We start from the raw sequence: 22210 nt of genomic DNA on the forward strand, positions 1-22210 counted from the left end.
CTCACAACTTTTTCTTTTAACCAATTTCCTTCATCTGTGTGTGCCAGCTCCTGGTTTTTGGACTTTCTTTTTCAGTTCTACATCTTAACCATTCCTTTTGGTCTTCAGATTAACCATTTAAAATTCTATAATTTACTAAATTTAATCAGGTACTATAACACCATTAACTCCTATTTTAGTTATACTAACTTCATTATTCCTTTTAAATACTGGCAATATTCTAAGCATGTAAATTAACACAGCCAATAACCTATACATATAAACTGTACTAAGAGCCATTTCCCAAATATTGGTCTGCAGCATAGATGTACTTTGGTATGCTAGATATTTTGATATCTAACGTACAGACACCAAGGCTTCATATCAGAATCCCTAATCTGAATTGCTAAAAGGCAAAATCTTGATTTTTTGTTGCTGTTGTGTTTTTCATTTGGGCAGCTCTCTGTTTAGACTGTGACATCAGTCTGAAGCAATATTGTCTCTTCCTTGATACAAAGAATCTTGATCTCCTACTCCTTTAAAAACAACATTTTAAGATTGTATATATACTACATCCCTCAAAAAGTTTTGTTCAAAAGGGAAAGAGAGCATATGTTAATTATTTACTGGGGAGTAGAGGGACACATGTAGCACAGCACACACTGGAGGTCAGAGGATAAGATTTGGGCTTCAGTTCTTTCCTACCATGTGCATCATCAGGGCTGGTGGCAAGTGACTTTTACCCACTAAACCATCTCAGTAGCCTAAGGAGAAAAAACAAAACAAACAAAAAAACAACCTTCCACACTAGAACTGTTATCATTCAAATGGAAGAAGGATTCTCATTATTATTTATTTCTGTATTATTTTCTAAGCAATAAAAGCCAAAAATCAAGGCTTGGGAGAAATAATGCAGTTTTTTTTTTTTCTCTTTAGTAGGAATAAAATAGTACTTTTTAAAAAATAGTACCTTATACTTAATAAAATATTTCAAACACTAACTATCCTCTTGTCAACAAACAGTTCCTCTAAAACACCAGTTAGGGAAGAGTTGTTAAGACTGATTTGAATTTAATAACACATGAAAGCAACAGACATACTTTGGCTTAAAAAAAAAAAAATTGACCAGAGAGTTTAGCACTCAAAGAGAAGCAGAAACAAGATAATCACAAGTGTAAAAAAAAAAAAAAAAAAAAAATCATAATTATTAATTTAGTTTACTGACCTTCTTTCTACCTTCAAACTAGCGAGTCTAATTAATAACTGTAAAATAAGATTCAATATAAAAAAATCACATATGCAATCTTTTCTAAGCCTCATTTGTAAACTAAGGAAAAAAACTTATTATCATCTTCTCAGCTCTTAAGTTTAGGGTACCGTAACTTTCATTATTTATTTATTAATGATGAATTCATGGCAGAACTTCTCTTTCCTTCTTCTCTATCCAGCCTTAATATGCAGTTCAAAATGATTAGGTAATAAGCAAGTGTGATCAACAGGAATTATTTTGTCAAGCATTTTATGAAAGAAAGCACGAGGCTTAAAAAACAAAAGGGATGCGTGGAAAATAAGACACGGAAAGAAAGCAGTTCATCAGTGGGGATCTTTTTAAATACTGCTTGCTGTAAACGTCCTTTCTGTTACTAATCTAATGTGACTTGCTATTAATATTGTTTATGAGGGGGTCATCAATTTGATCTCTAAGGCTTGTGTCTATACTTACATTCTAACCCTTTCACACTAGTATGTTGAAAAAGAAAAAGAAATCTGGGGATGGGAGTTAAAATGGTGTAGGAAGTCGAAGAAGAGAGGAGGAGGAAAAGTAGGGAAAGGAAATGCTCAAAAAAATACTATTTGTTTGTAACTGTACTGCTTATCAAAGAAACAGGCACACAAAATTGATGAAGGCAAGGGCTTCTGCAAACTGGTACTAGTCAAGTACAGATATCTAATGAATTACGATTTATAACATGTCAACGCATAATTACAAAACTTACTGTTGATTTTATTCCAAAACCTCTTTAGAAAAATAATTTTAAATACAGAAATGGCTAATTTTCTCCTAAAACGTAACTTAAAAAAATATGTAAATACTATCTCAATTTTTACTGGTTCTTACCATCACTTTATTATAAAAAAAAAAAAGGAGGACAGGAAGAAAATAACAAAGGAATCAGGTAAGAAAGGTTGACAGTTTTGGTTAAGTCTGAATTTAGTTCAGTCTTATTACTTTTCAGATTTAAACAAATCCATACTAAAACAAAAATACATTTTCAAATAAATATCATTTGTTAGCTGTTATGCATTCTTATTATTTGTTAGTGTATAAGGGTGATACTTCAATTATAACAGTGCTAACTTTTACATCAAGTTCATAGAAAAAGAACTAGCACTGACAGGAATAATTAACACCACAGAATAAAGACCTAAATTTGTTAAATATAATTCTGTAAAAATATGACTGGCAATTGGCAAACCAATTTTATTGCTTAATTGACAGGGACACTGCAATTCTTGTCGTCTGTAGAAGAGAGAAACAGATAAGAAGCAATGTCACTTGAAAAAAATTCAAGGAGTTAGAAGTATCTGACTTCCCAGTTAAAAATTCTAGATTTGACTGAAAAATTGATATCATTAATCCCAAAGTCTTCCAGAAGTCTCAAGACTTTTATTATTACAGTGAAAAAAAAAAAAAATCCTACAGTGTCATGTAAGACAGAGTGGCTTAGAACTCCAAAGTCTTACTGACAAAATGAACCAAGCTATCCTGGTCATATTACCAAGTTCACAATAATGAGTTTTACATAATGAAATTTGCTAGGCACCTTTTATACATCTAAAATTCAGATTTATTGCATTACTTCTTCCCCTATATCCATTCTTAACACTAGGTATCACATTTCCCTTTGTCATGTGTTTCAGTATTCCAGTCTTTGAAGTCTTTTCTTCTGAATGAAAATATATGGGGCTGGCTTTCAAGATTTAGAAAATCCATTCCTTTTTTATTTTTTTGAGACAGGGTTTCTCTGTGTAGTTTTGGTGCCTGTCCTGGAACTCACTCTGTAGACCGGGCTGGCTTCAAACTCACAGAGATCCACCTGGCTCTACCTCCCAAGTGCTGGGAATAAAGGCGTGTGCCACTACCACTCGGCTGAAAATCCATTCCTTTTTAGTGCTTTTTAAGTGTGTGTGTGTGTGTGTGTGTGTGTGTGTGTGTGTGTGTGTGCAAGAGAGAGAGAGAGAGAGAGAGAGAGAGAAAGGGGGGGAGGGCGGCGGGGGGGAATGCATTAGTGGAAGTCAGAGCACATCAAGTATCAGTCCTTGCCTTCTACCTTCTGAGACAGGATTTAGTTATTTGCTACTTTATATAACAGGCTCTCTGACCCACAAGCTCTGAGGGTTCTTCTGTCTCTACCTTCCATCTTGTTTTAGGATGTGGAATTATAAATGGTACTACCACATCCTGTTTTACACATGTTTAGGGAATCCAAGCTTAGGTCCTCATATTTGCACAGCAAACTTTACCCAATTAGTCATCTCCCCAGCACTATAAAATCTATTCTTCTTCAAAAAGAAAATAATCATTAGATTAGACAACCAATATACCCAATATTTTTGGTGAGTAGCAAAATAGGTGTAGTAATATAGATAAGAAATACAAACATGTTACTAAGTTACAAGATCATTTTTTTTTCAAAACCATAGATAAAATGAATACACTGAAATATGTCACTTTGTAGCTCTTAGTTTAATTCTGATTTTAAATAGCAGTCAAACTTACCCGGACAAGTGCATCATCTATGATATGGTCACGTCTGACTTTGAGTCTCAAATATGGATTCAACTGCTGTCCTTGAACTAAGCTGTAGAGAACAGTGATTCTTCGTTCACTGTACATGCGAATTCTATTGTCATAATATAATCCCAAATTCTTTGTGACAGCATTCAATATAAAGGGACATGTCATAAAAGAGAATTTGTTCTCTGTTTCAACTTTGAAAAAGGTATAATCTTTATCCATTTCTAGAACATCATTCAGTGGCTCATTAATGAATTCTTCAAAGGAGATAAGTGGTTTTCGACAATCTAGAGTTTTAACACCAAGTTCAGTTTCTATTGGGTCCACTCGAGGACCTTTCTTGTTTCTTCGTTCCTCTCCCAAAAGCTCCTGCAATGTCAATTCGCTGGAATCAGGTATGGGCTCTTCATCATCTTCCTCATTGTGATTTGTGTCCACTTCCCCTCCCACTACATTTGCATAGTAAACCATTTTCAAACACTTTGAAGCAGCAACAATGGAATCATCATCATTCACTAGATTTCGGCTATTAAATTCATTGCTTATGACTTTGAACGTAATAAGTTGCTGAAATGTTTCCATCATTCTCCGAATCTGATCTGCACTGTATTTAGACCAAAGTCTAATCAGTTTTCCTTGAGCTGCAAGGGGTAGCTTACACATAGCTTTGCAAAATAATGGCAGCGCCATTTCCAGATATTCAGGACTGTGGAGGTTTCCATTCTCCATTACAATAATGAACACATTGAGATAATTAGGATCTCGGGCATACACACTATGATATGTCAAGTCACATTCCACGTTAGGTGACAGATATACAAGTGCATTGAGAAAAGCAGTTTCTAAATTTTCATTAGCAAGCAATCTGGCATAGACCCTTCTAATAGCATCAATATCCACAGTCACTTCATCAGGACCCAATTTTTGTACATTGTTGTCTCCCTGTGAGCTATCACCCATCCTTGAAGAAGATGCTTCTGAGTCTTCTTCCATAGCAGCAGCAGCAGCAGAACATGCAGCAGCAGCAGAACATGCAGCAGCAGCAGAACATGTAGCAGCAGCAGAACATGCAGCTTTTTCTTTTTCATCTTCATCTTTGTCTTCATCCTTTTCTTGAAGAGATTTCAATTCCTCCTTAGTATGTTGTTTGACTTTCCGAAAGCTCATAACCAATGCCTCAGCACTAGAAAAAATTCTTCCAATTACTCGAATTAAAGGGGAGTAATCCTCACTTTCTCTACATACGTCAAGAATTTCATACACTATCTCTTCAGTTAGGTAATTCACATCTAAAAAATGGAAAGAAAAAGAACATTTACTGTTGTAATATATATATGTTTATTTTGTCATAATAAGTTATATAATAAATGTAAAATACCTAAACATTCTGAACTCAAAGAGCTAGAAATTGTAAATAATAAATCTAATTTACCTATCAACATACTACACTTAGCAATTCCTTTTTCATTCAAGTAATACCAACAACCTCACCCTTGGCATTCATTCAACAACATATAATTATTAATTATGTCATGTTGATTAAGATTTGCTTTGTAATCAAGACGTATTAGTATATAACTTTTATAAGTATGAACTAATATCTATATATATGTGTGTGTGTGTGTATTATTTCATCACTGTAGTATATTACAACCTTGATGAAGAGCTACTACACTGATATACTGAATGCATTTTTCCCTTGCATTGTTCTCAAAAGATTAAGGAGGCAAGGTTTTATAACAGATGTCCCTTGGTCCCATCATATGCAAGCAACTTTTCCTACTTCTGTATATATTAAAATCAAGTGGCAGCCGGGCGGTGGTGGCGCATGCCTTTAATCCCAGCACTCGGGAGGCAGAGCCAGGTGGATCTCTGTGAGTTCGAGGCCAGCCTGGGCTACCAAGTGAGTCCCAGGAAAGGCGCAAAGCTACACAGAGAAACCCTGTCTCAAAAAAAAAAAAAAACCAAAAAAAAAAAAAAAAAACCAAAAAAAAAAAAAAAAATCAAGTGGCACACACCTTTAATCCCAGCATTTAGGAGGCAGAGGCAAGCGGATCTCTGTTAGTTCAGACGAGTTCCAGAACAGCCACAGCTGTTACACAGAGAAACTCTGTCACAAAAAAAACAAAACCTCCCCCACCCCACCCCCTAAAAAAAACCAAACAAACAAAAACTGATTCATTTTATGTTTTCCTCATTTCTTCCAGGGATTCTATTCTGTGACTACTACTCATACAAACTCTGAAGTATGACTGCTGCTACTGCTACTACTACTACCTGTTACCATAATTCAGGTCCTAATAACTCTTAAGAGAGCTACTGGAAATGATTACAAACAGCGGGTACAAGCTAAGAAAGCAAAGGCCACAAGCACCAAAACATATCTATTTTCTCCCAGGCACAAAACTGGGATCATAAACTTCCTAGTTTCCCTCACCTTTACAGTAAATACCACTTTCACCAAAGGCTTTACCCTTTCCAGTTAACGAAACACAAGACATTTTATCTTATTGGAAAAAGATGAAAGACATTTTATATACTAAAATTTTAGAAATTAAATATTAAATAATGCTGAAAGCTTAATCCTTTAATCAAGAGTATTATAGTATAATCATTAAATATTTAGGGGAGGATAATTTTATAGTTATGTTCTCAATTCATCTCTACCTTCACTGTGTCAAGTATTCCTTATATACATTCAGCATGTAAAAATCCTTTTTTAAGAATATTATTTATTGATTTTACATGCTGGCCAGTTTCTCCTCCCCCTCCTCTCCTCGCAGTCCCTCCCCCTCATCATCTCTCTGTTCCCACCCCTGAATCCACTCCTCAGTTTCTGTTTAGGAAAGGGCAGGTCTCCCATGACAGTCAACAAAACAAAGCATGCAAAAACCTTTCCTATGATTCCTACATATTATTCAAGGTACCTACTCAACAGTAAGAGACAATATAAAATTCAAGTAATCATTGACAGAATGGCTTCCAAAACATAAACCATGGAGCAATAAGCTTTATATACTGCAAACCTGATCTGTAGGCTGTTCCAAGAATATCAACACGTTTGTTTTATGATCTTGAATTCTTTCTTTAAAAAGAAGTGTTGTTCTTACATATATTTAATAGGGGTAAGGGGACAGCAGACATGTGGTGGTGAGAGGATAACCTGAAGGATTTGGTTTTCTCCTTCTATAATGTGGGTCTCAGGCATCTAATTCAAGCCATGAAGCTTGGCAGTAGGTACATGTATCTATGAGCTAGCATGCCAATCCAAGCACTAACTCTTCAGTTTCTTAAGAATAAGTAAGTATGAAAGAACTAACATTGAGCTTATTTCTCATTATAACTGGAAAATACTACGGTATCTTCTTTGACCATTCAAGTCTAATTTTTCTCTAAAATGTAACCAAAAACATAGAAAATATCTATAATGAATAAAGAGCCTGTTAGGAGATAACATGTTTGACCTACAATCCTACAATGTACCAATACTTGTTCCAAGCAGTGTTCTGCTTGAAATGTTTAACAGACAACTCTCCTCTTCTCCCCACCCCTCCCTCCCTCCCTCTCTCCTCCCTCTGTGTATGTATATCTGTGTGTCTGTGTGTGTATGTAAAGCACTGCAATCAGAAATACAAATAGTTACAGTCTGGATATCAATGAACCGGTAAGTGAAGAAACATTTTTAAGATTCACTTGGAATTCAAGATGCTTCTTCCCTGGCTTCCTGAGTACCTAGACTACAATGACACAAGACTCAGCTAAAAGACAATCTTAAAACATAGTTTGTTTTTTTTTTGTTGTTTTTTTGTTTTTTTGAGACAAGGTTTCTCTGTGTAGCTTTGCGCCTTTTCCTGGAATTCACTTGGTAGCTCAGGCTGGCCTTGAACTCACAGAGATCCGCCTGGCTCTGCCTCCCGAGTGCTGGGATTAAAGGCGTGCGCCACCACCGCCCGGCCCAAAACATAGTGTTTTATACTCTAAAAAGTACAAAACAGTTTCATGTAAGAACACAGCTGTCATACAATAATTGATACCTACACATCTAATTAGATTGAACAAATACAATTATCAAAATGAGAGCTGTAGTATGATTAAGCATGTGTAATTCCTAATAAAAATATTATAATGAGTAAAGGCAATAAAAATTGAAGTGATACACAAAACAAGAAATTACAAAAAAAAAATGGGCAAAAAAAAGACTAATACATCCATACATCCATTATGTACTAGATTTCCTACAGCTAGTTGCATTCAATCACAGTGGCATATTACACTTCATTTACTGTTACTCTGTGATACCCCTCTGTGGTAAAAACATGCAAAATGAAGCTAACACAACTTCCACATCCAACATATTGATAGCATTCACCTATTTATCCATATGTGAGAAAATTCATGAAAAAGGACTAAGTAGCAAAGTTTCTGGTTTTTCTATAGTTATATTGTGGAATAATAGCATAAAGTTTTAACATAATTTTATTACACCAATTCTTTTAAACATGTTTCAAATGACAGTGGGTCTAAGCCCTGGCAATTTGAAAAATTAAATAACCTCATTGTTAATACTAATTACTTACACTAAGAAAAAGAAAGATCGAATATCCATGAGGGAAAAGCAGAAAGTTTTAAGATGTTTCAAAATATAGGACCATTTTAAAAAGAACAGATTGGTTGGGGATGTAACTCAGTTGGCAGTGCTTATCTTGCATGTACAAAGACTTAGCTTTCATTCCCAGTACCACATAAACCAGGTATGCTGGCCCAATCCTTTAATCAATAAAAGTCCAAAGACAGTCTTAGTAACCTTGCTTAAAACAAAACAAAACAAACAAACAAACAAAAAAAAAACAAGACCTGAATCCCTTGTGAGGATAACAAATGCCCAAGGTAAAGGCAGTATATGGGAAGAAAATGTTACAAAAAAACCCAACATTTTTTAGATAACTATTGCAAATATTGCCCTGATATATATATATATGCTTCTTTTACCACAGTCTCTGGAGTTTCAGAGCTCATACCAGGATTTACTGCAAATGCAATATATGTAATAGACTTTGTGAACTAATAAGCTATTAGGTACAATGGAAATCATTACATATTGAGATCAACTCATTAACATATCAACTTTTAGATTATAATCTGCTTCTGACTAACAACTACTATATCAATAAAGTAACTAATTCAATTATAACTGTCCTTTACCACATCTTACCAAAAGAGTGGCTTTCACTATACTGTGATGTCTTTAGGTCACAAAAAGGCAAAAGAACAAAAGCAAAACATTTAAATCTCTGATACAGCTTTTAATTAACTATTCTCAATTGAAAATACAATCTCTTACCTTTAAAATCAGGCTTAGCTCCTTTTCCATCCTTGTTCATTTTCATCTCTGAGTTAGATGTGCCTTTTGAGTTCTCAAGGTAAGCTGAGCTTGCTCCTTTCTTGGAGGGATGAGGATCACAGAGTTTTCCATTAATTTTATAAAGCTCAAGGGCTTTAATAGCTGCTGCATTGTTATCCATACGAAGAAAAGTTGGACAGGAAGCACAAAACTCATTCGTGCAGGCCTCATTTCCACAGCCCTCAGTTAACTGGTGGTAGTAGCGTTCTATTAGATGCTTTGCAGCTGCTCGCTTCCTGTACCAGACATTCAAACAATAAGCACAGTGATTAGTATTGCTCAGAAACAAAGCCGAATAGATAAGACAAAAGTTAGCTAAGCAATGAAGCAATAAACTAAATATTTAGATGTAGAAACTAGAAATCCACTATTACCCTCAAGTGTTTTAAGTAGTAAAGTAATACTAACAAACTGTGATAAAAAATGTCATCTTATAAAAATCATTTTAATACAGTATGCTTTTCTTTGGTTTAAAAAGATAAGCTTGCCGGGCGGTGGTGGCACACACCTTTAATCCCAGCACTTGGGAGGCAGAGGCAGGCGGATCTTTGTGAGTTCGAGGCCAGCCTGGTCTACAGAGCGAGATCCAGGAAAGGCGCAAAGCTACACAGAGAAACCCAGTCTCAAAAACACAAACAAACAAACAAAAAAGATAAGCTTAATTGGATGATGTATGATCCTTAAACTGTTTAGCACAAGTAAAAACCAAAAAAAAAAAACCTTAAATATATTGCTGTGTCACACCTCCAAGCCAGTTTTCCTTTTCATTATATATAAAATCACTAATTCATTCTAATTAAGTCTCAAATACTTAATTTGTAGTTAACACTAAATTCCTATCTAGAGTTTAAGAAAATAATTTTTTCTCAATTAACAATCAAGAGATTTAAAAGGGAACAATCTAAATCTCATATAATTCAAGGGAAAGCAGTACCAACGTATACAATCTTGAGCCCAGATTTGTTACTAACCCTCTTCATTAAATCCGTGTCGTAGGAAAGACAAAAAAGGTTTTAACTTCCATTAGGTCAAACTCATATTCATCTTCATGAACTTTAACCATGAAGATTAACATTTGATTATCATTTTTCACACAAAGTGATCAATAAAACTTAAGGAATGAATTATGTCACCAACCAAGAAGTTGTTCTACATAATCTATCTCTATATGTTGACTCTAAAATTCTATTCTTTGAGATTACCACTGTAAGCAAGGGGAAAGGTATCCGGACTGCTCTGGAAGTCAGGCTATACCTGGAGCTGGGGTGCAGTGGCTGAAGGTCTCCCCGCAGGATATAGCAATCCTGCTCCTCTCCTGGAGAGGCACTACAGCTGAGCTCTTAAGGGAGCTTCCCAGCAGAGCTCGGCTTCTTCTCCCTTGCCCAAGATGTTGCTTCTTTTGCTTCAACTCTGCAAAGTGTAGCAATCTCCCGACTCCTGAGAAAAGTTGTTACTTTTTCTGCTCTACCTTGCTCAGTCCCCTTAAGGGAGATCTCAGCAAGGTTCTTCTGTTCTGCTCCGCCTTGCTCAGTCCCCTAAGGAAACCTCTCAGCAAGGATTTTTCCTGCTCAGTCTCCTAAAGGACGTCTTAGCAAGGTTCTTCTTCTCTGCACCAGCAAATGAAGATCTTCACCCAAGATTCTTCTGAGAAAGAGATTTATTTAGGAAGTCCAACAGAGTGCCTGCCTCTACCAGGGTGGGAAAGAACAGCATGGTGGTTTATAAATGGGTTTGGGGGGCAGAGTTTCTCCAGAGAATTTTTTGTTCAGGGATTTAGTTTCACTGGTCAGGGGCACAGATGGCTCTGATTTCAGAGCCAAACTGTTGTGTTTTTTTCACTGGCCTTTTTTTTTTCAAAGCTTTTTGGCTCTAATTCTAAAGCCAGGGCATATTTCATTCACTGGCTCAGTCCCAGATCCAGGCTGTGTTTCTTTCACTGGTTCTGGGTTCCTGGGTCAGGGTGGAGGATGTCTTTAGCTGGCCCCTGGCCCCTACAACCACAATTTAAGGAGAATTGTATACTTGATCCACAGTAATATAATTCAAAATTATTCTTTTGAATCTAAATTTACAAGCATGGGAACTGCAAGTAGGAAGAATCTACCTACTTTCATTCTCAAAACTTCATGCCATTATTTTGCTAATGGATAGAACTAAGTGGCCAAAGGGAATAGAGGTAAACAAGTAAATAGGGAACTGGTAAGTCTTAGAACTATGACTCCAAACAACACAGGCAGATGGTACAGAATTGTATGCCAAATACTACCAACCCATCCAGGTGCTTATATTTAGAAATGTTTCCTATACATTTACCACTCACAGTGTGCAAACAAAGAATGACCCACAGGCTAACCTTGATGACCTGATTTTGATCCCTGAATCCCACTTGGTGAAAGGAGAGAACTTATTACCGCAAATTATCTTCTCACCTCTACACACACACCACAGCATGTACCCAGCCACACATATTCACAGAATATAAATAAATTAAATAAAGTTTAAAATGTATCATATGAGTTAAGAGATCCCACTTATGGGGAAAAGTGGTCAGTTAAGGAAAACATTATTTCCCTATATCTAGGGAAAATCAGCATGCCTAGTAACAGTGATCTGCTTTAATAAACTGACAGAATTCACTAAATTAAATAATTACCAACAGCCTTCCTGCTATATCACTAACAAAACGAGTGATCAAATTATAAATGTAGGATAAACCTGTTTGTTTCAAAATATAAAATAAGAATTTTCTGAATGACATGACTAAGTTAAATATTCCATGCTTTTTATTCTAGCTACCTTTTTCTGTAAGTATATACTTATAAAATAAAAATTACTAAATATTAATGAGGAAGAAGCAGTTTCAAAACTGCATCTACATGATTTGAAGGGGCCCAAAGTTCATTTTTGTATCCAAGATTTTTAAGTATTAATTTTGAAGTTCAAAATACTAACATACTATTTTTCTTAAGAATACTAGGTTTTGTTTACAAAGAAGCCCAAAAGAGAACATCTAAGAGTCATCTCCCATGTAGTTAGTTGGGTGATCTTAAGGAACTAATTGTCTAGGCCTCAATTTTAACATCTTGAGTTCTTTAGCTTGTCTAGCACTCAACATCCAATACATTGCCTGGTACTCTGATTATCATGCAAAACTTGACCTTGAAGATTATCTTCAGTCTACAGCCATTAAGAGAGGTGCACGCCTTTAATCCCAGCACTCAGGAGGCAGAGGCAGGTGGATCTCTGTGAGTTCGAGGCCAGCCTGGTCTACAGAGCGAGATCCAGGAAAGGCGCAAAGCTACACAGAGAAACCCTGTCTCGAAAAACCAAAAAAAAAAAAAAAAAAAGAGAGAGAGAGAGAGACAGAACTGAAAAAGTAAAATCTTAGAATTGAACTTATGCCTAGGACCAGAAAAGGAGTCAGCAAGACTTCCACCTTCAGAATCTAATTTATATCCAAGCAGTGTTTTACATATGGTAATTTCAGAATAATATGTAATTGGAACACAAAACCTACCACCCAAAAAAATCTAATCTGAACTTCATAATCATGTGTACTGCCTGGGTACAGTACTGAAATTTCCTGAATAAATAATATCAATCTATTATATAATGAATGCTCAAATAATGAAATGCTCAAATAATTAATGGAATATTATACTTCATTAAAAACAAAAAATATTACAAGCTATATTCTGGGCCCTATTGTAAATATCAGATGCTATTACAATTGCTTTAATTCCTATCACTTGCACAAGTATATGACTTGGCCAAGAGAAATCCCACTCCACTAAAGCTCAAAGGAATGACACAGGAAGCCACACATTTAATAAAGGATTAAAATTCAGGCTTGACTCCAAAATTTGAACTTTTATATTGCAGAGTAACTGCTTGAAACTGACCTGCTACTCTGCACCCAGCTATAAATAGCAGCTCCACTAATAGTAAAAATAAAAATTGAATAAAATAAAATAAAATAAAATTCATAATAGACCCTCCAAGATACTGGCAGAATCAACCATATTAAGCACTATTCTTTTCTCCTCATGATAACTTAAATTACTTGAATGCCAATTTCAGGGCACATAAAAGGCGCATATATATATATATTCAGGACATGTAAACAGTCTCAAATTGTGAAACATGTTTCTGATAAACTTCCTGTACAATATTAATCTATACACAGCAGAAGTCACTAAATTATAGCTATTGTGCCAAATCGAGACATCCACCTCTTTTTTTCACAGTTCAACTTCAGAATATTTTGCATTTTGCGGGGGTTGGGGGAAGAAATTCAAGACAGGTTTCTCTGTGTAACAGATTCCTGGCTGTCCTAGAACTCACTCTATAGAACAGGCTGGCCTCAATCCACATACCTCTATCTCTCAAGTGCTGAGACTAAAGGTATGCACCACCACACCTGGCTTAGAATATTTTCCATTCTTAAATCATTCAAAAAATAAAAAAAAAACAGTATTCTGTTCTTATGTGTGAAAATTGCATGAAATTTAAAATTCTATTTCCATATTTTCTAACAGTAAATTTCAAGTATTTATATATTTTCTGCATGGCCTCTATCACTTGGATCTAACAAAAAATAAAAGATGTGCCAACTATTCCCCGTGCACTCCAGTGAAACTTTCATCTAATCATCTGGCCTCCTAACTTTCTCTTTTCCCTCAGCAGATGAATGAAATAAAATTCTTTTCTCCATATTACAAAAAAAGGAAGAAAAAAAAAAAGAAAAGGACATAGAAGGAAAAAAAAAGAAGGTAAAGAAGTCAGGAAATAAGGTGAAGCCTTTTCCTGACATTCATAATCAAAACTCTGCAAAGAGGAGCTACCGATTACTTTTAGCTTCTTCACATTCCACTGACTTTTCTTACAAAACAAAATACAATATATTCATTCCTTAAATAAAAATATGCCATTCTGGGGCGGGGCAAAAAAAAATATGCCATTCTTACCTAACCCATAATAAGGATAAAGTGAATCCTACCAGTGAGAGTGCTCATTTAAAATAAACAATACTTTCAACTTGTTTATAACCATCTAAAAAGCAACTGGCCGTTAAAAAGGTTTCCACAAGTGAAAGTAAAAAAAAAAATAATAATAATTTCAAAGTTCTCAGTAGCACTAGTAACATTCCTTGCTGCCTCCTATTAATTCCAGTTAATTTCTGGAACAGTTGGATACTTAGCAAAAGAAAAAAATTAAAATAAAACTTACAAGTTATAAGATAATCATAACTGTACATAATAACTTATCAAAGAGATTATATACTACAAGAATAAAGAATTCCTACATAAGTAGTTAAGCATAGGAATTAAAAACACTGAATAGCAGCCATGAAAACAAGAGACAAAAGCTAAAAAATGAAAGATAAATAAGAATGTGACTTAAGCAGATGACTTTTTGTTGTTGTTTGAGAAAGGGTTTCTCCATAGCTTTGGATCCTGTCCTGGAACTCACTATGTAAACCAGGCTGGCTTTAAACTCACAGAGATACACCTGTCTGCTTCCCAAGTGCTGGGATTAAAAGTGTGAGCCACCACTGCCCAGTCAGCAAATGACTTTTATTAAAGATAAGTAGAATAAAAACATGAAGATTTGAGAAGGTAAGAATCACAAATGGTCCAAGACTTGATTAACCTGTGCATAAACTAGTAAGCACTGCTTAGTATCTTTCACAGGTGCACTTTTCACAGGTATATCCTTTACTTTTAGGATGTAGCTCTATAAAATCTCTACTCCTACGAAGTGTGGTGGCATATGCTTATGATAGTAGCCACATTAGAGAAATATATAGATGTAAACAACAATCTCAACATTATATTTAAAAGATTTTAAATCATAAATCTCCACGTTATTTACTAGATAGTTCAGTTTCAAAAAATTAGTCAATTTCATATATTGTATTAACAGAATAAGAATAAAAAACAAGATAAACTGGAGGGTAGAGAGAAGACTCAAAGGCAGAGGCAGGCAGATCTTTGTAAGTTCAAGACCAGCCTGGCTGACAGAGTTCCAAGATAGCCAAGGCTACACACAGAGAAACTTTATCTCAAAAAAAAAAAAAAAAAAAAAACACTATCTGGTCTTCCAAAGGAAAAGAGTTTACTTCTCACCATGTATATCAGGTGGCTCACAAAACTGCCTGTTACTCCAGTTTTGATATTCAATGCCCTCTTCTAGCCTGCCACAGGTACCCACCCACACATACAGCATACAAACATACAAACACACACACACACACACACACACACACACACACACACACACACATACATATGCACACATATGTATACACATCTTATTAAATCTAAATACAATCAAAATCAATGCATAAAACACATGTGACAAAGCAGAATACAAACTCATGCTAAAAACATATTAGTAAAAGGAAACCATGTGAAGAAGCCAACAAGCTTTCAGACTCCAGTATGAGAATACAAATAACTACTCCCAGGGATGGAGAGATAGCTCAGTAGTTAAGAACACAGATTGCTCTTCCAGAGAATCAAGATTTGATTCTCAGAACCAACAAACTACAGCACAATCAACTGTAACTTCCAGGGGAATCCAACACTCTTCTGGCCCCCATGGGCCCCAAGGCATGCTGCATGTGGTACACAGACATATATTCAGGCAAAGCACACACATAATTTAAAAAAAAATGAATAATGTTGAGGAATATTATCTTAAGGTGTGTTACTTTTGTTAATGTTGCATTTGTTTAACTCTGTGAAGCTGTGTTACTGTGCCTGTCTAAAACAGCTGATGGTTTAATAAAGAGCTGACTGGCCAATACTGAGGCAGGAGAGAGAAATAAGCAGGACTGGCAGGCAGAGAAAATATATAGAAGGAGAAATCTAAAAGGAAAAGAAAGAGCTAGAGAAGGAGGAGGACATCGGGGCCAGCCACCCAGCTACACAGCAAGCAACAGAGTAAGAAACAAAGAAAGGTATACAGGAATAGAGAAAGATAAAAGCCCAGAGACAAAAGATAAATGGGATAATTTAAGTTAAGGAAAGCTGGACTAAGCCAAGGTAAGGTCAGGCATTTATAATTAAGAATATGCCTCCATGTGTGATTTACTTGGGAGCTGGGTGGTGGGCCTCCCAATGAAGAGTAAAAACTAACAACAACAAATACCTATTTTCACCACTTCTAAATGACACAGTATAGTGTCCAGACATAGCAATGAGATAAGAAAAAGATAAAGAGATCTTTGGAAGGTTGGAGATACCTCTGGGGTTAAGAGCACTGGATATTCTTCCAGAGGACCTAGGTTCAATTAATTCCCAGCACCGACACGGCAGCTCACAACTGTAACTCCAGTTCCAGGGGGTTTGACACCCTCACACAGACATACATGCAGGGAAAATACCACTGCAAATGAAATAAAAATAATAATAAAAAAAGACATTTGGGATAAGACAGGAGATTACAAGCTGCTGAAATGTGATAACATGAATGAAAATAGCCAGGGTAACAAGGAGAGGATTCAATTCTTAAGAGAGAAGGAACACTGGAAATCACAAAAGAGGTACTACAACAGCTGAAAAACAGAGCAAAAGGCTATGCAGTAAAAAAGCAGCAAGTGGTTCTAGCCAAACAACCAGGTGCTGATAAGGGCTATCTCATCCACAAGGTAAGCCAGATGGCACTGAATCAAAAGACTGTGTTTTGATCACAGGACAAGCAACAGTAATCACAAAGCTTAATTTAACTTGGAGTTCTGCCATGACACTGACTTATTCTAAGTCAGCACTGGAGAGGGGAAAACCCAGTTTGGAACTACATTCTGGAGAACTACAGTCAGGTTTTATGAGAAGGGACCTATATCTGTTTGAGAATGAACTATTGTGGGGACTGAAAACTGGAACAATCACAGGTAAGGAGAGTGGAAGATGTTTTGTCACAGTCACAGCTGAGCAAGGCAGTTGTGGGGTAGAGAACTAAACAGAAAAAGGTTGAGAAACTCAAGTAAAAAAGACAAGGCTTAAAGGGCACTATGTCAATGAACCAGCCTTTCTGTGGCAAGGAACATATCCCATTACAAGATATGGAGAATGAAGTGTCAACCTGTGTTCATGGGCTGCTCAGGCAACAAAACTGAGTCACTGATATGAGGTTTGCTGCCTACAGAAGTTGACAACTCAGAAGGTAAGGTCCTGTGGAGAAATTGATACCCCTTTCAGTGTGCTGACTACAGGCAGGATATAAAAGCAGAGAGACAAGTTCTCTAGAACAAAGTGCTTTGTTAGTTGGCTTCCTCATTTTAAATCATTTGGGAGACACTCCTTGGCTTGGAATTAGCCAACTAAAATATAAAAACTGGGATGCCCCTGAAAAATAAGAGTATCTCTAAGCCATGTACTGCAAAGTGCAGCCAGCAGAGACCCTAGTATTAAAAAACACTGACAATCTCAAACAAAGGCAGTTCTCTAAGACATCTCACCTTTGACTGGTTCCAAATGAGCACCAGCCTGAATAAAATAGTAAATGGGAGACACTCCAAAATCACCTGACAAGTTGCTCCATACAGTAGACTGTAATATTAGGGGATGCAGAAGAAATTACTCCAGTATTTTCTTTTACTTGTTATTTTTAAGACTATTTTTTATTTTCTTTTGACTACCCTTTACTATGATTTAGATTATTTTTAAAATGCTAGTGTGCTCTCCTCTTATTCTATTTATCTAATGTTGTTTGCTTTCTTTACTTATTTACCATATGTTCCTTTCTTCTGTTCTTTTTATTATATATTGTCTCTTTTCTTTTAAGCTTGCTCCCCACTTTTTCCTGCATCTTTCTTTTTTGTCATTAAGTTACTATTTCTAATTAATTTTAATTTCTTACAATATTCTTAGCATTTTTTAATGGTCACTGTTGTTATTAGTGCTGGCATCAATTTAAAGTCTACTTCTGTATCTGGTTTGATTTTATTATTCATGTTACAGAGGTTCTTTTTTTCTTCTGAGTAGTACTAAGGATTGAAACCTCAGAGGAATGCTGATTACAAATATCCATCCTTACAACTGTACCAATCACAAGACAGAAACAAACAAACAAAATATTAAAAAGCAAGGCAACAAAACTATTTCAAAAGATCAGCATTCAGTAACTAATACAAAGATACTCAACTGGTTGAAATGCTGTTCAAAGAATTCCAAACTCTAAAGTGTCAATGACCACAGGAATGCAAAACAAAGAATGGAGTACGGAAGTAACTTCAAGATCTAAATAAGAGGGCCAGCAAAATAATGGCTGGGAAATTCAGCAAAGAAAATTGGGGTGAGAAAAAGATGGAAATGAAAAAGCGAATCAAATAATTAAAAATCACAGTGGAGACCATGAGCAATAGACCAAGCCAAGCACAAGACAGAATAGCAGAAATTGAAGAGAAATACTCTATTCAGATACCCAAAAAAAAAAAAAAAAATAGTAAGTAAACATAACCATGACTTTAGGACATGATCAAGAGAAACTCAAGGATCCATGGAGCAGAAGGAACTGAGATACGGAAATCAAATCAATGAAATAATAGCGAAAAAATTCCAAAATGCAGGGAAAGAAATGGATATCCACACAGAAAAATGTTTAGAAACTAAATTACTCATGACCAGAAAGAACTGCTCCATAGCACATTATAGTTCAAATGTTAACACTACACACACACACACAAAAAAAAAAAAAAATTGTAAGCTGAAAAAGTGTTAAGAAAGGGAACTATGAAAGAAACAACAAATTTGACCAACAAATTTATCTCAATATAAATATTCTTAGCATTCCAATTAAGTAACAGGTTAGTAGATTGGATTCAAAACAGGATAAAATTATTGGCTGTCCATAAGAAATGCATTTCACCAGAATATATTCTAAAAGAGAAAAGAAAGAGACTATGAAAAGATAATGAAAGCCAAAAAAGAGCTAGAATAGGGACACAAACATGATTATATACTATAAAAGGAGACAACCATGAGGGAAGTACAATTATAAATATGTATGGATGTATGTGTGCATGCATACACACGCACAGAGACAGATACATACACGCACACATATACCACACACACACACACACACACACACACACACACACACACACTATACACATTGAATGGTGGTGCACCCAAGTTCATAAAACAAGCACTAGTGAACAAAAAGCAACAAGTTAGGCCCAAATAAAATAATAATGGTAATTTTCAAAACTAATAGCTCATCTAAACAAAAAACAAAAGAAATATTTTATCTAAATTGTACCAAACATCAAATAGACTTATCTCAAGACATCTACAGAACATTTCACCTGCTGCAGAATAAACCTTCTTGGCAGCCAATGGAATTCTCTAAAAGACAAACCACATTTTGGAATTTAAGGCAAGTCAACAAAAACAACAACAAAATTACTTTATTGCACTTATCAGATCATAATGAAATAAAATTAGAAATGCGAAAGCAAGCCTGTAAGCTATACAAATACATGGAGACTAAACAATACAATCTTGAATGTCGTAAGAGTCACTGAAAAAATCAGGAAGGAAAACTTGTAAATAAGTAAGTCAAATGAAAAGAAAACATACTAGAATACAGCAAAAAACATCCTGAGTGAGGTAACCCAGACCCAGAAAGATAAATACTCTATATCCCCTTATAAGGGGATATTAGCTGTTACTTAAATGAATGTTAACCAAGCTACATAGACCCAGAGAGGTTTGGTAAAAAAGGAAGGGTCTAGCAGGCAGGCATGGATCTCTCTGGAAGGGAGAAATAGAATAGATTTCATGCTGATTGGGCACAGGTGAAGACAGGAGTAGGGTGAGTATCTGTTGTGGAAGGAGAGATCGGGTGGAGAGAGTGCAGGCAGAGAAGGCTGGAATTGGGGGTGGGTGATGGGGGCGGGCACTTGGAGATTGGGGTGGAAATTTAGTGCAACGGAAACTTCCTGGAATCTATGAAAAAAAAAGAAAAAGAAAAAGAGAGAATATAGCAGGAATGGACAAATGAGACTGCAACAGTTAAAAGGCAAACAATCAGTAAAGTGAAGAGATAGCCCACATAATGAGAAAATCTTTGCCAAGTATACACCTAACAGGGAATTAGCATCTAGAATGCATAAGAAGCAAAATTTAAACATATATACAAACAAAATACCCTTCATCAAAATAAAAAATAGATAAATGTACTGAATATATCTAAAGGGCATACAAATGGCCGATATATGTATTTAAAACTTCTTCATCAGAAAAATGCAAACTGAAACATTAAGAGGACTCTAACCCTAGGCAGAAAGATGGCCATTTCTGGCTAGGATGTGAGGGGAATACCCTATATATTCCTGGTGGAAATACAAATTGGCCCAGCTAGTAGGAAAATTTAATACAAAGAGTCCAAAAATAAGAAATAAAAAAAATCTATCATATAATCCAGGTATAGTACTTTCAATTTAAATATCTAAAGTTATCTATTCCATAGATTAAAAAAGATACTTAACATATATTTACTGAGGCACTACTCACAGTAGTCAAGATGTAGAACCATCTTAGTAACAAAATGTGGTGTATATACATAAAGGAGTTTTATCCAGCCATAAAGAACTAACTTTTTCATTTGCAGGAAAAGATAGGACCGAGACTATGTTAAGATAAATAAGCTATTCTCAAAAAGACAATTATATTTTCATTTGAAATCTATCCATAAAAAATTCTATCTAAACATATACTTTTTTTTTTAACTCACATCCCATGAAATAAGATCAATCACTTCTATAAAGCAAAGGGACTAATGGAATAGGGAGCAAAGCATGGTACTGGACCTCCTGTTCTGGCCCCTTTTCCTCTTTTTGAGGATTCCCCAGATTCCAGAACTGTCACTACCATCAACTCTCCAGCCTGCCCATGTAGTGTAGATACTCATAAAGCTAACTGCACTCTTCCAACAGGTCTCCTCCATCCAGGTCACCCAAGAGCCATGACTGTTTGCCAGAAGCCACCAACTTCTTGTAAACAGCATTCATTCCTTGGGAATTCATCAGAACCAAGCTTGATCTCCAACAGGGACTCTCAAGCCACCACATGTGACCCAGAGACCCAGAGCCCTGACATATGCCTGACTAGTACTATCCTGTTGTCCCTATCCAGCCTTGAAAAACAGGAATTATTGGAAACTTATTCCAAGCTCTAGTGCAAGCTGCTGAAAGCACTAAGATTGTAGCTAAAAAGCTGAAGGACTACAACAAGAGGTGTAGCCCCAATACGAGAATGAGGAACTTGATATCCCAACCCTGCTATAATAAAATAGCCCTCTTGTTCAACATTGTAAACACCTCTGGTGAAAGAAAACAAGTGACCAAGGCAAAAAAAAAAAAAAAAAAAAAAAAAACACAGAAAAATTACAACACAAAAATAAAAAGAACACATGAAAAAAAATGTTTACTCCAAAAAAACCACAAACCCCTTAATAATGGTCCTGAAGAAAAGGACCTGGGAGAAGTTCCAGACAAAGAATTTATAACTGTAACTATAGTCGATGAAAATAAAGACAAAGAGATGTGTAAAATCAACCCAAGAAAATAGTTTGAATTGTTGAAGAAAACACAAACAGAATAAATAAAGTATGTTGGAAAAGAAAACTCAGTAAGCCAGTTAAAAATTTCAGTGGAATGTCTCACCAACACAATCATGTCAAAAACAGGCAGTTAACAATGGAAGAGAAAGAAGAGAAAGTGAGCCACTCAATAAACCAAATTATATGTAAATGAAAGGAACATAATAAAGTTTTGCAACTGTATGGAAAACCTAAACTCATAATTATGAGCACAGAAGAAAAGAAAACCTCCGAAAGAAAAGGCATAAAGACTATCTTCAGTAAACCTTCAGAAGAAAATTTCCAACCTATGAGATATGCCCAAACAGGTCTAAGAAGTTTAGAGAACATGAATAGAAAAGACCAGAAAATAAACTCTCCCCAATATATTTATAACTAAAAATTTTAAAACAGAGAATGAAAGGTATTGAAAGATACAA

At 35.6% G+C, this 22210-nt stretch overlaps 1 protein-coding gene across 6 annotated transcripts in view; it reads right to left on the minus strand.

Moving 5' to 3' along the window:
• The window catches only part of Ube3a (ubiquitin protein ligase E3A), a 100091-nt gene that overhangs the window by 36705 nt on the left and 41176 nt on the right, over positions 1–22210 (minus strand). For all 6 annotated transcript variants that reach the window (XM_059273616.1, XM_059273607.1, XM_059273599.1 and 3 more), the window contains 2 exons: positions 9120–9415; positions 3761–5067 (listed from right to left, as the gene is read on the minus strand). In XM_059273616.1, coding sequence (XP_059129599.1) covers positions 3761–5067; positions 9120–9415 — 1603 coding nt within the window. The remainder of the gene's footprint in view (positions 1–3760; positions 5068–9119; positions 9416–22210) is intronic.

The sequence above is a fragment of the Peromyscus eremicus genome, chromosome 1 (genome assembly GCF_949786415.1).
Source record: "Peromyscus eremicus chromosome 1, PerEre_H2_v1, whole genome shotgun sequence".
Taxonomy (NCBI): Eukaryota; Metazoa; Chordata; class Mammalia; order Rodentia; family Cricetidae; genus Peromyscus; species Peromyscus eremicus.